This window comes from Temnothorax americanus, unplaced genomic scaffold (genome assembly GCF_048541705.1).
Source record: "Temnothorax americanus isolate GAGA-0224 unplaced genomic scaffold, ASM4854170v1 Scaffold24, whole genome shotgun sequence".
NCBI lineage: Eukaryota > Metazoa > Arthropoda > Insecta > Hymenoptera > Formicidae > Temnothorax > Temnothorax americanus.
The window spans coordinates 2754596-2769469 of NW_027509381.1; the positions used below are offsets into that span (position 1 = coordinate 2754596).

The following is a 14874-nucleotide window of genomic DNA, read 5'->3' on the forward strand; positions in this document are numbered from 1 at the left end:
ACATATACACACATTTGAAAATTATTATAAATATTATACACAATGAACAATTTTCTCAGAAGATATATATATATATATATATATATATATATATATTTCATGAAATTAATGTATATACCAAGGACTTAACCAGTTTATTGAATCAATATTTGAATCTACTTCAAAAGATGATTTTAATTAAATATGATGGAAAAATGGGTGCTTTTATAGAAAAGATTTAAAAAATTAGGTCAGCTATAATAAAAAGATAGTGCATCGCGGTGACCGAATTAAGTTATCCTCTCGTCTAATGATGATAAAATCATTCAGCTGTCGCAAAAATTATCTATGCAGATCTCGTTGCATAAACATTTAAAAATTATGCTGCACGTTCGTCATTATCAAGTATTTAAACATAAAATTACAATTATTATTTAACTTTTACTTTCGTAAAACGTTTAACATTATAAATTTAAATCAAAAGACTTCTAAATAATATTGCATAATACCTCATTGAATAACATATTCGTGTTTGAAAGATGGGATAATTAAACTTTTTCTGTTATAATTATGTTTAATAATTATGTCCAAGAACTGTAGCAGAGAAGATGTTTGATTAAAGGAACGCGTTTGGAAATACGCTTCTTTTCTGCAGTAATATAATAAGCTTGGAACGAACTTACTATATTACTAAAATTAGAATATAAAGCGCGCTTTTTTTTTAATTTAAATGTTCCTAGCTCGGTAATTCACATAAGGAAAATGCTATCTCGAAACAAGAACTACGGCAGTGGCTTTCTTAAATAATAAAAGAAACATCAAATTCACAATAGAACCAGACTAAATTGTGGTCTCACGCTCTCGCTTCGTGCACTCGATTATACATATTTAAAAAGAAAAGAAGGGAATGTTTGTCTCTCAAACTCAAATGATTTGTAGGTCGCGAACTGTTTCAAATAAGAGTCCTTTGCCATATGCATGCATTTTAAATTTTAATGGTATACATTATGCAACAAAGCTGTTCGTTTGTCCTTAAAAATTTTTAAACTGCATAAATGAACAACAAAGGATTTTATCACCAGTTGTACATTGCGAAAAAAAAACATTTTTTCATGACAGATTTAAAATTCCGCCGAAGATTTACTTAAGTACATAAAAAATATTAATTATTAATACGAGAAATATGATATATTTTATCTCGTTGTGGGAATATATTACTTTTGTGAAAATGATCTCTGATGTGTTCATCTATAAAGTGGCGAAGGAGATTCTCCCATATCGACGCGTGCATATCATCGATCTTAGTTACGTATTGTAATGCCATTTCTGTGCGGAAGAATGATTCTGTTAAGAGCAAGTCGCGCACGAATTGTGCCGATTTCCGATCGTGATGCTGAAATTGGATATCGCGCAATAATTAACACGAATGTCGCGTTACTCTATACAAAGACGCGGACCGTTTCATTATTTCCCGTAGCAAATTAATCGCTATTTGAACTTTGGGCTTATGAAAGAGTGTGGATCCGCGGCAACCTACGAAATTAAATTTCCGATTCCTAATTTACAGGATTTCATCACTGACACGACGAAAACTTCTCTGGGTTAACTGAAACCGATGTTATCCGCGGAATTGAATCACCGCCCGGAACAAGCCCAATAGCTCGATCGATCAAACGCACTTTTCTATCTTGTAATTTCTTTTTTCGTGCATAATACTAACGCATTCATAGCAGAATTCTTGCGGTTTACGGATACCCGGCTTCCTCAAAGACATAAAATCACTCGATAGTAATTACATAAGCGTTAAGTATCTCTTACGTATATTTTTCATTATTGCATAATCTAAGAGTAATATAAAAAAAGAAAACTATTTCTACGTGGAACGCGAAGGACAGATAATCACTGTACACGAACATGTAAAAATGTCATTTTGGCAGTATTACGGATTTATGGCAAACTATTTTCCCAGCGAAGGATGTAGAAAAATATTAGGAGACAATAGATAATCAATGAAAAAAAGGTAGTAATACCATCAGAGATAAGAATTAACACAAAAATAAGGCTTACCAAGATCACTGTCGACATCATGAATAACGATCTTGATGCCTTCCCCGTCGACCAGACTTCCCTGCCTAGGCAATTCACGTTCTTCAGCTGCAACCCTGCTAACAGCTACCGCAGGGGCACCTTTTGCCGCTCCTGGTTGAGCCGAAGTTAACGCTCTTATCGCGTTTATGTCGGGTCTAAAATAACACATAAAAGATCTATGTTATATTAGTGAAAGCTTTTTAAAAATAATTTTAATAAATCTTTTTATACCTTAAGAAAGATATTTTTTTATATTCTAAAAGAGGAATTCAAAGATATTTTTAAGTTAATTGAAATTTATATTATTGAAATTAATAGAAATAATGGCTAATGTGTCCATTTTTACCAATGTAGAACTTCAATCGCAACTTACTTATTATCTCTTTTTAATTCTTAAAACTAGAAAAAGATAAAAAATCAGCTAAATCGAGATTAAAGTTAATCTACATTGATAGATATGGACATAAGACAGCTTAGGGTAATTAGGCTATATAAGGCATTTACTTGCCAGATTATTGCCAGACATTACCGCAATCAAACTTATTTGATTTACAAACTTCGAGTATGTATCGTACAAAATTCTTAGTATAGCTTTCCACTTTGAAGTTTTTTATTGATCCGCCTTAATTATCCGCCAGTAAACAAAATAAGTAGCACATTACTTGATTGATGCCTTAAAAATCGTTTCGAAAACCGCTAAAGCTCTCATTGCCACGAGCATGGACGTAAGCCGATTTTAAGCGACCGATTATATCCATTATGCGGATTAGGCGGATTCGGATCCTCACGGGTTAAGCCGCAAGATTGATATTGACTGCCCACATTGAAACAAGTTTTATTATTGCGAAACTATCTCGGAATAGCCAAGACAAGCTTAATAATTTTGCCAGCGCTCGGGGCGAAGCTCGAAAAATGTTACGTCCAATATCGACATTCGGCTTTCTCGGTTAAAGTTGCGATAATAACCGCCGAGAAATATTGTTTTACTTGGTAAATATCAGTATATACATATAGGTATGTTGACTATATTGATTCTAAAATTAACTTTTAACAGTCCTAAATTTCAACGCTATTAAATAATATCATCTGTATTACTTATAAATATATCAAATTTAGAAATTGATTTAAGTCACACATTATTGCAATTATTTAATAATCAATTTTAAACATTTCGGTATTTATAATACCTATTACTTAAATTATAATTTTGAAGAAAAAGAAACTATTGCAAGCGCAATAAAAAAAAATATGTACTTTGTACATGTGTAATTTTGCGGGCTTTCATTTATCAAATGAAGCCTCTAACTTTCAACACAAAACAGTTAACTGCTAAATTAAATTTTTTTTACAATGGAAAAAGCGAGTGAAGAGAACATGCAGTGAAAAATATATATAGTTACTCTATACTGACGTTTTTACCTAACGAAAACGAAGTTGTTTTTTTTTTCACTTTGTAACGAGACTTTCAAACGTAGTCGCAATTGTGTTAAACTTCCGCACGATGAGCATTCTCGGGCACGCGATAAATTTACTCGCCCGTGTTGGTGTGATGCCACGGACACAAATTACCGTCCTAATTCTGCACCATAAAGGCTATAAGGAAGCTTACGCTTGAGCTTCATAAAGTAGTCCTAACTGCCGTAACCACCATCTCATCCCGCACAAGAAACAAAATCTATGGCTTTGTGGCGAGTTTGGAAATATTTAGCGCTAAATATGCAAATCTAATTTTTAGCCTGAAACAGTATCTACGCGATTTTTATATGATATATAAAATTCAAAATCAAACTGCTATATCTAAAAACTGGTCTCTTCAGTACTTTCAAGGTTCTTTTAAGAATAATAATAATTTCTTCAAAACATTTTTATAACCAGAATAATATTTTTTTTCACGCTCTGACAATATACACATGTTACATATATATTAATCGAATGTTTGATATTATCAGGTTTTTTAAAAATAGTTTGAAATTGAAAATGGTTGGAAATAGTTTTTTAGAAATTGATCTAAGAAATTTTGTTTTATAAAGATATAGACTTTTTGAAGAGACTTTGATTTGTTCAGTATATATTTAAGAATATGGTCTTTGCTGTATATATGCCAAGGGAAAAGTGTCGAAACAGCCTGGTGCACTAACCGAGTAGTTCGATGTCTATATGAGCTTTAGCGTACAATGTGTTGAAAGCTGTCGACATAATCGTGCAAAAGTTTTCCGTGTAAAGGAAAAATTCAAGCGATAGTTACGACAAGAGAGAGAAAGTTTTGCTGCAGACTAACTAAAGAATAAATAACTCGGTCAGAAATGATTAGTTAAATCGACGTCAATTCGACGTTGATGGGTCGATGAATGATCGATATACCGAGTACTGGTTGATATTCTTGTCTTCGACTTTATCGTAATTGTTTTTATTTAATTGAGTAATTACGAATCTTTTTATATAATTTCTATGTCTTTCGGCCAATTCTATATCGAATATTATACATATGTATATCATATACGTGTGTATATATTGTTTCCGACTTTGCGTTGATTCGATTTGATTTGTATAGAGTTAGCCGAAAGATAATAGAAATTTTACAGAAATATTCGCAATTGCTTAAAATTATGTATATTATGTAAAAATAATTAAATGAAATTGAAGATGAGAGACAAAGATATTTTCCAACCAGTATTCGACATTGGCTATTTATCGACGCATATCGATATCGAATTGACTAATCATTTCTGGCAGAGAAAGAAATGTAAGGTTAAAGTTCAAGTATAGAATTTGTATTTATATAAAGTATTAGAAATACGAAGCGTGTCCAGCACGCCGTTCTTTAAAAAGCACGAAATATTTCTTTGATAATATTTTATAATTAAAACTACATGTACACTTTTGGTATAGCTTTCAAAGCTCTTTTTAAATTATAAAGTAGTATACCAATGTTGAGAAATACGAAATCTTTGTTAAAATTTATTGAAAACTGAGAAGTTGTATTGGGCGATCTATTTGTATCGTGGAGATTTGGCGACGTACGTTTTCGACGGAATTTTCCTCGAGTCCACGTTATCAAGAAAACGTGACCGTGCCATTCTTGCTTTTCTAAAGAACTAAGTTATATAAAAGTTCGAGACGTCTCTTTCGACTATAGCATAGCACAAGAACTATACAAGAGACATCTTCAAGCATGAATCGAAGGAATGTAGGCATTGCGTCTTGTTTCCATCGTGTCTCCCATCGCTCTACTTTTAACCCGGAAAAGTTACCGCGCCGCTTCGCAGAATAAATAGAAATTCATAAGTCGGTTGCGAGCCGGTTACAAACTATTGTCTGGAAGCCCCGCGGCTGCGCTGCATTATAAACAAACGATATATCGTGGCGTGCATGACGTTGATGCAACTGCCTCGCTGCCATCTTCTATCCTTCTCTCGCAAATTGAAACTTGCAATTCCGCCGACGGCTGAGGTAGCAGCGGTGCGTCCCGCTGCAGCGCCGGGCTTATCTCGCATTTTTATGCGCAATGTTGGAAGTTGGAAGACCCGAAAAAAATAGAAAGATAAAAACGAAGAAGAAAACGTTGTAACGCCAAGCCAAGGCGAACGAGATAAATCTCAAACGAGCCGTGCAACTTTTAACGAGTCTCGTCCTCTCAAAAGCGTTTCCGTATCCTCCGAGATAACTCCGCGATCGCGGCACGCGATTATTGAATTGTCCCGTGAGGAAGTGAAAAGGAGTGATGAGTAGCTATACGTGGTGAGGAATTATTGGCGCTATCTCTATGTTTTATCTATTTTCTTTTATAATAGTTTACGATTTTTTATAGTATTACGATATAGTATGACGTAAAGGACCGATAGCGACATTAAAAGACTTCCTATTGTTTCTATTTTATTGTCTCACGTCTTGTAAGCTCTTCTTTTATTCTTATCGTTTTCGGGACATTCGTAATTGCATTTTGAACCGTCTCTCTCTTTTGTAGTATTATACTTCCAGCCATCGTTTCGCTTCAGAATACGACTGAATGTAGTTATAAAAAGGGAGTCTCACACACACACATACACACACAATTTCAAGTTTCTTTTCTTTATTGCAGCCTGCATATGGAAAACCGTATTACATATTCTATATTATTTTTAAATTGAAAACTGATGTAGATTTTTATAAACCTGATTAACAACTATGCATTAACAATTCTTTAACTGAATTTATCTTTCATTTTTGTTACTTAATGCAAAATTTTTCTTGGTTAAAACACTTTAAAAGACTTAAAATACATAAAAATGCTATTTTTAATACCAAATAATTCTAGAACTAGGTTACTTTTATCAGTTTTCATGAAAAAATTGATTGAAAATTTTTCATCAAAAAGTCCGTTATTAATAGCAATGGTTATACCTAAGGACGGAATCACCGTATCAGAGAATAAAATATATAGATCTTCTTTCATCTTGCATTGATAGTTCTTCTACAACCGCGTTCAATCATGCGAATTCCTGGTATCGACAAGAAGCGATTTCGGCCGCGAACAATCGGACCTTTCAAATATGAAACCGTCAATTTGACGAAATCTTGCGTTGAACGCACGAGTGCGTGAGGGACGTTTATTTCAGTGGCAATAAAAATACAGCAGCCATCCGCGGCGAAATCTTTTTGCAAACATCTCGATCGTGCAGATCTAGAGTGAAAAATAGCAGATGATCTCATGTCCTGATTTCTCTTCGAATCTCGTGTTTCGAAGATGGAAGAAAGTGCGTTTTGAAACGGATGGAATTGCGTGCAAATCCGTGAGGTTTCTTGACGTTTCGCAAACAGTTTTCCTCTAAAATATTTCTTCCTCCTGCCTCCATTTTTATTTATTTGCGCAAAGACTACTATTTTAAAAATTTATTTGACATTAATATTTTATAGTTTGTATGGAACACCATCTAAATTATGTTTTAAGTTATATATAAAATTTATATAATAATACTCTTTCTATATGTGTGCGTGTGGCGGGTGTTGATGTGGGCGGATGTAGAGACAGAAGCCCACATCCACATTACTATAGATTAAGTAGAGATAAGTTAGGTTAAGAAGATATAAGTTAAGTAGAGATAAGTTAGGATAAGAAGATTTGTAAGTAGTTGTAAAGGTTTGGGTACGTTCCTTATAAAAACGCCTTTCAAACCCTAAGAGAAATAAATAAATTATTACATACATACATACATATACATACTCTTTCTGTATGTATAATTACAATAATTACAAAAAGCATTAATCATTATATTGTATTATCTTAGGAAAAAATTGCAAGTTGTATAAGTAAAGGTGCGTTTCACTTAACGCCCGCAACGTTCTTAAAATCATTTCATCCTTGTTGTTTGTAAAATGTTAAATAAGGACGAATGATGCTCACGAGCGTTGCGGGCGTTAAGTGGGACGCACTCTATATATACGAATAAAAGATTGAGCATAAATTTAAGATGTGAGAAGTAAGTGTATATATATGATCCGTATTCTCAGTTCACTTTTATCATAAATGCACACATTTAGTATACGGTTTACGTTACATATACTATAGAATTACAGAAATAAATGCGCGCATTTATCGATAAAAGTGCACTGATAATACGGGCCTTTGTATACATATATTTACACTTTACAAATAATAATATAAAAGTTCTTTCAATTTTTTCAAGATTAATAATAATTCAGATTTCAAAATCTTTTGTATGCCAAAATTTCTGAAAAATTTGATTTATATATATATAGAAACAATCTATGTGAGAGAGAGAGAGAGAGAGAGAGAGAGAGAGAGAGAGAATAATTCAGATTTTCTTGTAATGAAGTCTCAATATTAAGAGAGTTAATTATTGGTCAGAAATAAACTTGCAATATTGTAACTGTTTTTTAATATTTTCCGAAGACGCTGTAGGGTTTTCTTTCATGTTTGAGATATATAAGAGGTTTATTAAAAGAGGTCTTAAAGAACATAATTTTTTTCGTAAAAGCACATTCTTTGGCACGCAAATTAAGCCTGCCAAAAACATATAATATCTTTCTTTAAAAAACAGATTAAAATTTAAGTATATAGCGTTACAAATAAATTAACAAAGATGTGAAAGATTAGCAAGAAAGCGTTAATGCATGATGATGTAACAAAATTATAACTTTTGAATTAGAAAAATGCGAGAAAACTAATAAATGAAAAAAGAGTAAATGATATAATTAAAAACTCATAATTTCAAGGAATACGAATCGCAATCAGAATGCAAAAGTAAATAGTATTTAGACTCTGACATTTGATCGCAGAAGTAAATGCTTCTCGAATTTCTATCAAAATTTCTTTTTTTATTTTCAATATAGGAAAGTCGTATTGCATTCATATCGAATTCTACAATCAAATGCAATGGAATGTCACATGTCGGCTTTAAAAGGGGATCTCTCACACACACGCACACTTGCGCGCGTACACACACACACACACACTCTCTCTCTCTCTCTCTCTCTCTCTCTCTCTCTCTCTCTCTCTCTTAGTTTTGTACGAGGGTTAGCCGGAGCTAGATGGAAATTTACAAGATCATATCCCTTTATGAGATTCTTCCCGTTCTTTTCATCGCAGCTCATAACCACTCTTTGAAGGTGAATCGCTTAATTGCGCAGTGCCATCACGAACTCCGGCAGAATAAAAGCTTTTCCTGGTCGTTTCGCTGAATAAGAATGAGCTGCGCGGCAATATCGATTAGTACATACTCTGTCGAGAGTCTACAGAAAAATAGAGTCCTGTTTTACTTGCACGTTTAGCGTTATTTTCTTATTGAGGGAAATGTAAGTTCTTAGTTAAGATATAATAGAAAATTAATTTCTACATGTTTAGCATTTTTTGATACATTAAGTTTCACTTTGATATTTTAGGCGAAATTTTTATAAAATATAAAAACTCATGAAACTAATACTCAGAAAAGTATAACTTAGGGCCGGTTGTTCCAACCTGGTTGGTAAACTACCTAATAGTTAAATCATATGTATGTCTTTGTTTATCCTTTACATTAGACAAAGATATAGACATATGATTTAACTATTAGGTAGCTTACCAATAAGTTGGAACAATCGGCCCTTAGACATTAAAAATTTGTTGGTGCGTGTACAAGTTATATAATTGTCTCTGCAAATTATATAAAATTTGTTTTTGCTGGGATTAAAAAAATTCCCAGAAAATTGCAATAAATTGCAGGTTTGCGCGTCTACGCTATTGTTATCGTATTTTAGTTACTATGAAAATTCGAGTTATATGGAAGGATGAACACAGGACGGATTAACGAAACGCGATAATTACGTGAAAATTGCAGTTTCGTAAGTAAATAGGAATTAAAAAGTTACACGATTAAAAAATTATGTCGCGGCCGGAACTACGGAAAACAATAATTATTCGGACAGGCTGTAAATAAGCGAGAATTGAAACTTTTATTATTACCGGGATTATTACATTTCTAAGTTTTGTTGAGAAAAAAAAGTATGACGTATATAAGTTAATTACATTTTTTTCTTTTCTCGTTAAAATTTTGTGCAAATTGTTTACGTAGTCATTAAAATAAGAAAAAAAAAAGAAAACTTGAAACTAGTTTCTTTTACAAGTTTTAAATATTTTATGGAAAATCTGCATTTTTTAAATTTGTTATTTTGGTCTATATGGATATTCTATATTTCTCTCTATATTTTCACATAACAACCAAGAAAAATTTTTTTTACTTTTTTAAAAAATAAGTGCTATGATAAATAAACTATACATGAAAATTTACTGTTAATTTACTATTTTTATCAAATCATATATCATGAAATGAGAAAATACTACAACGTCGGTGATTATTTGCTAAGAACGTAAGTGTTCGCATAAAAGAGAGTTCTTGCTGTGGAATCAAGTTTTTGAAGTTATATATATACCGCAAGAGAAAGACGGAGTAACTTTACTAGACGCGTGAGGTGAGTTGAGAATTCACCGGCAGCCGAGAAGTATGCTTAAGGCATGCGATATTCAGTAGAATTACCGGCGCGATTTACTCTGATTTCCGGCGGTTTACCGAGATGACGATACCTAAGGTCGTGGTTGGTGCGGCGCACGGTCACCCGGTGCAAGCATTCGAAGCACGACCAAATTTCGACGTAGTGCAGGCAAGGTCGCATTAAAGCGCAAGTGTGCTTCTATTCTAACGTTGCTCTCTGGGGTGACATCTCGCCAATATAAGCCGACATAAATCAGAAGGAAAAGTGTCGTGCACTTGTTTTAATTCTAATAGCAGCTTCTCTCGATTTAGCAGCCTGCCAAGACACCTCGAAATCGAGGTCGAATGGTGCCACTTTAAGATAGTACACATTGATCGTGAATAATCGATGACTTTTTCCCGAAAGCGTAAAAACGGATCGTGTATTTTGGAAAGCACCATATACATATGCTTCACTTATCAAATTAAATTACGAGAGACAGTGCATTTCTTCTAGGTTTAAACTTATCACGTTCGATAAACGAGCAAATTAATTCCTCATGACGTACCTAAAACAAAACGATTCTTGGCAAAAAAGATGGCGTAAGTTAGAGAAATTGTGTGAAAATATTTAAAACAGTCTTTGTACAGCATTTTTGTTTCGCGAATAAATTAAAATCCAACAATAATTAAAATCGCTTATAATTCGTTTAATTAAAAATTTTTGAAATATTAAAGTCTCATAATGTCGTGAGAATTGACGTAAGAATTGACGTGTACAACGGCTTCGACTTTCATTGGCACCTGACTGTACGAGATAATAACGATTACGCGATCTAGGTGATTCATAACGCTGACCGATGACTTCAACTCGTCATCCTTCACGTATACTGTTTCTCTCGACTGGAAAAAAGACGATGACGGCGAAGGATCACGGAGGTTAAGCCAATTTTGACAAGAACGATACATCACGCGCGACCCTTCCGCCAAACATCCCCAACTCCTTCGTATGATCGTATAACAACCTGTCCAAGGGATGACACTTTCTCGCCCCCGATGGTCGGGTCTTCGACCCTTTCACACATAGAAAATCTCAAGGAAATCTCTGACCGCGGTTATTGGACTTGTATCAGCCCTTGACTGAAGGGTCCAGGTTTTGAATCGCGAATATAAAAAAAAGATAATCTTTTTTTAAATAGATTTATACAAACGTATGTTTAATTTTAGATTTTAGATACTAAGTAATAAAAACAATATAGGTAAACGATTGATATTAAAATATTTATTTAAAGCAAAATTTGTCTTTGACCATATATATAAATTTTAAAATAAAATGTAATAGAATAATATATAGAAATGGAAATGTAATATAGAAGTAGAGAACACGTTTTTGTGCGTGCACGCGTGTACATGTATTTATAAAAAAAATTCTAATTTATCGCAAACGATATTATTATTTAAATGTATTTTGGTGTAGTTTCGTCATATCATCCATTTTGGATATCGCATTATAAACGCAAGCCTCTTGAACGGTTAATATCGCAAGCTTGCATTTTCGAGTAACCTTCTGTAACGTGGAAAATTAAGCTCTCCGAAATTGTAACAGTTCCGAACTCGACTTTGGACCACAGATGCTCGCACGCGAGTAAATGCGCACGCTTAACGAAGAGTATAGGATGAGGGGTAGGGTGGTATTAATTATTTCTCTAGTAGCAAACTCCCCTGTTTGTGATCCACTCGACCTCTTGCTCGCGATGCACATGCACGTATATATATGCATATACAACACACGTTGCGTGCCGTTTCGTTTAGGGGGAAAAAAAGGAGTAATCGCGATGTGGGCGGAAAAAGAGAAAAATCAAAGACGACAAGATCGATCTTCATTTCTGCCGCGTCGACGGGTACAAGAGAAATGCTCGTTCGGTTCTTTTCGTCGGTTGCGAATCGATACTCGTTCGCTAAAAAAGGTAACTTAAGACAAGTGGGTTGAAGTGAATTTTCCTTCGTCCGTATCACTGGTAAGATTGCAAGAAACGAATAGTGAGTCGCTGAAGTCGGTTTATTTAATCCAAACTTGTTCTGTGCAAATGAGTTTTAATGAGATGTAAACACTAGGCGGGGTAATTACATCGTTTTCTCCTATAGTAGATTGAATGACAGTCGTACCTACTTCGTTTTATATTACGTTGTTATATTACCTTGTTTTGAAATCTGAACGTATTTTACGACTGATCAATACATATCAAGACTTCAATTTCGCGTCAAGAAAATGTGGAAATCTTTTAGTAAAGACATTCTAGATATACGTGTATATATGTGTGTGTGTGGAGATTGTTTCAAGATACTTCGTATATTGAATATTTCAAATTACTTCTCTTTTATATTTTAAGAAAATCGATATGACCAACATTTGCGGGTTGTGAAAACTTTGCGCAATATAGATACCTCGCTTTAGAAATATTTTAACGATTGACTTTGTGATACGTCGGTTTATGTTTCAATTTTCAATTTCCATATTTTTCATGCAAGTAACCTTTGCTATAATTATAGAACTAATCACATCTAATAACACGATTTTCGATTATAAATTCAAACGTATTTAACTGGAGGGAAACAGACCTGTGTGAATCTAACACCTCCACTATTTAAAAAAAAAATCGAATATACGGCACAATTAAATACTAATTTTATTGCTCTAGTCCCGAATTTATTAGTCCTATCCATTCTCAGGAAATTGATATCAAAAGTGGGGATATGCTGCTTTAACGTTACGTTAGCCCCCTCATTGCTGAAAAACGCGTATAAAATACTGTAAACATAAACTGAGATACCAGAATTTTTTATTGATTTTTTACTTTAAAATATTGCAAGAGATATCGAATATTAAATGTTTATAAATTTACCGATATTTATTGCTCTTAAAATTTATTGCTAAAATTTTATTGCTCTTAAAATATAATATAATATATTATAAGTTCAGAATCAGGATATTTTAAGAGCAATAAAGTCTAGAATTATTTTAATGCTAAAATTGACACAGCGTTTGTTTAATATTCTTTATTCTTGTATCTTTGTTTGTTTTTGATAATTTTTTCAAAAAGTAGTGTAGGAAATAAGTTCCAAAATGTATTTTACGAGTGATTTGATTGAAGAAGCAGTTTAATGTTGAACTTATATGGTTAACTTTTATTTTTGACCGTTTTACTCTTATACTTCGATAACCGGTAATCAGTACATTCATAATTATTCAATATTTTCAATATATTTTTCTTTGCAGTATTTTAGGGCAAAAAATTCTGGTATATCGTTTTTTTATTTACTACTAGACACTACAGACGCGCGCTTCGCGCGCGCTATTTAGCTTTAACATTATGCTATTACTATTAGACTATTAACCCCATGATACACACAACTGTCAAAATATACAATGACAGCTGCAAATGAAGTAAGCGCAGTAAGAGAACCAATCAGCATCGCGGAAAAGAGGCAACAATAAACTATCCATGCCTTTTTTAGAAGAGGAGATACTTTGTTTTCAGAAACAGAGGTGCTAGCGTAATGAAGGCAGCCTTCTTACTTTCGATATTCATTTTCTGCGAATGGATGGGAGCAATAAATTCAGGACCAGAGCAATAAAATAGCAATAAATTAACATTTAATTGTGCCGTAGAACTTTTTTTAATAGTGCTAGGTTTACAGAGGTGAGAAACAGCGACTTCAAAGAGTAAAAGGGATACTCTGGGGGAATCGAAGTATATATTGAGAACGTTTCTTATCAGAAAGAAGTACTTTTAGGAATTAATTTAAGAACTGATTTACAGCAAAATCTCTTCTGTGCGATTTGAAGAAGTTATTACTGCGTTCACATTAATCTCTTTTATTTCTTTTAGATTAAAAGATTCGATAGACATGCGCAAAAATTAAGTTTAAATAGCTTAATATTGGATAGAAAATACTTAATTTTTGCAAACGAAAAAGTGGAAGCTAGGTTTCTTTTGATGTAGACAAGTGTTAAAGTTTAAATTACTTTTGGGAAGCAGAGGCGAAATGCGTATTTCGACGTCAAAATTCCAGTGTTAGAAAACAGACAAATATATGGCAGTGCAAAATTGAAGTACGAAATTGAAATTGGCAGATTTGCATACGCCATTTCCACTGCTAAAGAAAGCCGTAATAATAAATATGGACGAGTTACTGTCGATTATTCGAACGATTCATCATTAATCTTAATTAAAATAACGAAAGAATTTATATATCGTGTTCTTTTTATACACTGGGTTTGATTATTTAAAATTAATTACATTATTTATCGTGATGTTTAATTAAACATTATAAGAATATATAACAGATATTATATTGTACGATGGATTCAAACACATTGTACAACCGTTCCATGATTATACAAATTTAATGTATAACAACAAAATGGGAACTATTCTCACGAGAAAAATTACGTAACAGAGGTCAAGTTAAATTGCATTGAAATCAGATTTCCAACATGCCATTTCAAGCTGAATATAGTTTAATTTCTTAATAAAAATATAGACTTGATTTTGTTCACGCATTATATCATGGAATAGGGAATATAGAAGATCCATGGTCATGCTTTTGTCACAATAAATCCTTATGATATAACAACGCCAACAATGACTTACAATTGGGAGCCTCTTCGTCGATTGCGTCTTTCTTCATCGGGTATAAGAGCAGGTTGAGACACAGGCGGTGCCACTGCAGGTGCAGATGACGAGTCTAGCTTAATCATTTTCTCATCGTCGGCCGCGACGTCGTATGGCATCACTGGTTTCACGGCGCGGAAGGAGGACCTGCGAGTTACTGGCCGTTCTTCAGGTTCTCGGGTGCCTGT

General features: G+C 33.4%; 1 protein-coding gene across 7 annotated transcripts in view; it reads right to left on the minus strand.

Annotated features, from left to right (window-relative positions):
* Positions 1-14874, minus strand: part of Fife (regulating synaptic membrane exocytosis protein fife) — a 164736-nt gene that overhangs the window by 71977 nt on the left and 77885 nt on the right. For all 7 annotated transcript variants that reach the window (XR_013257272.1, XM_077408267.1, XM_077408270.1 and 4 more), the window contains 2 exons: positions 14666-14870; positions 2047-2222 (listed from right to left, as the gene is read on the minus strand). Coding sequence is in view for 6 of the 7 variants with exons in the window: in XM_077408267.1 (XP_077264393.1) it covers positions 2047-2222; positions 14666-14870 (381 nt within the window). In the remaining variant the exon portion in view is untranslated. The remainder of the gene's footprint in view (positions 1-2046; positions 2223-14665; positions 14871-14874) is intronic.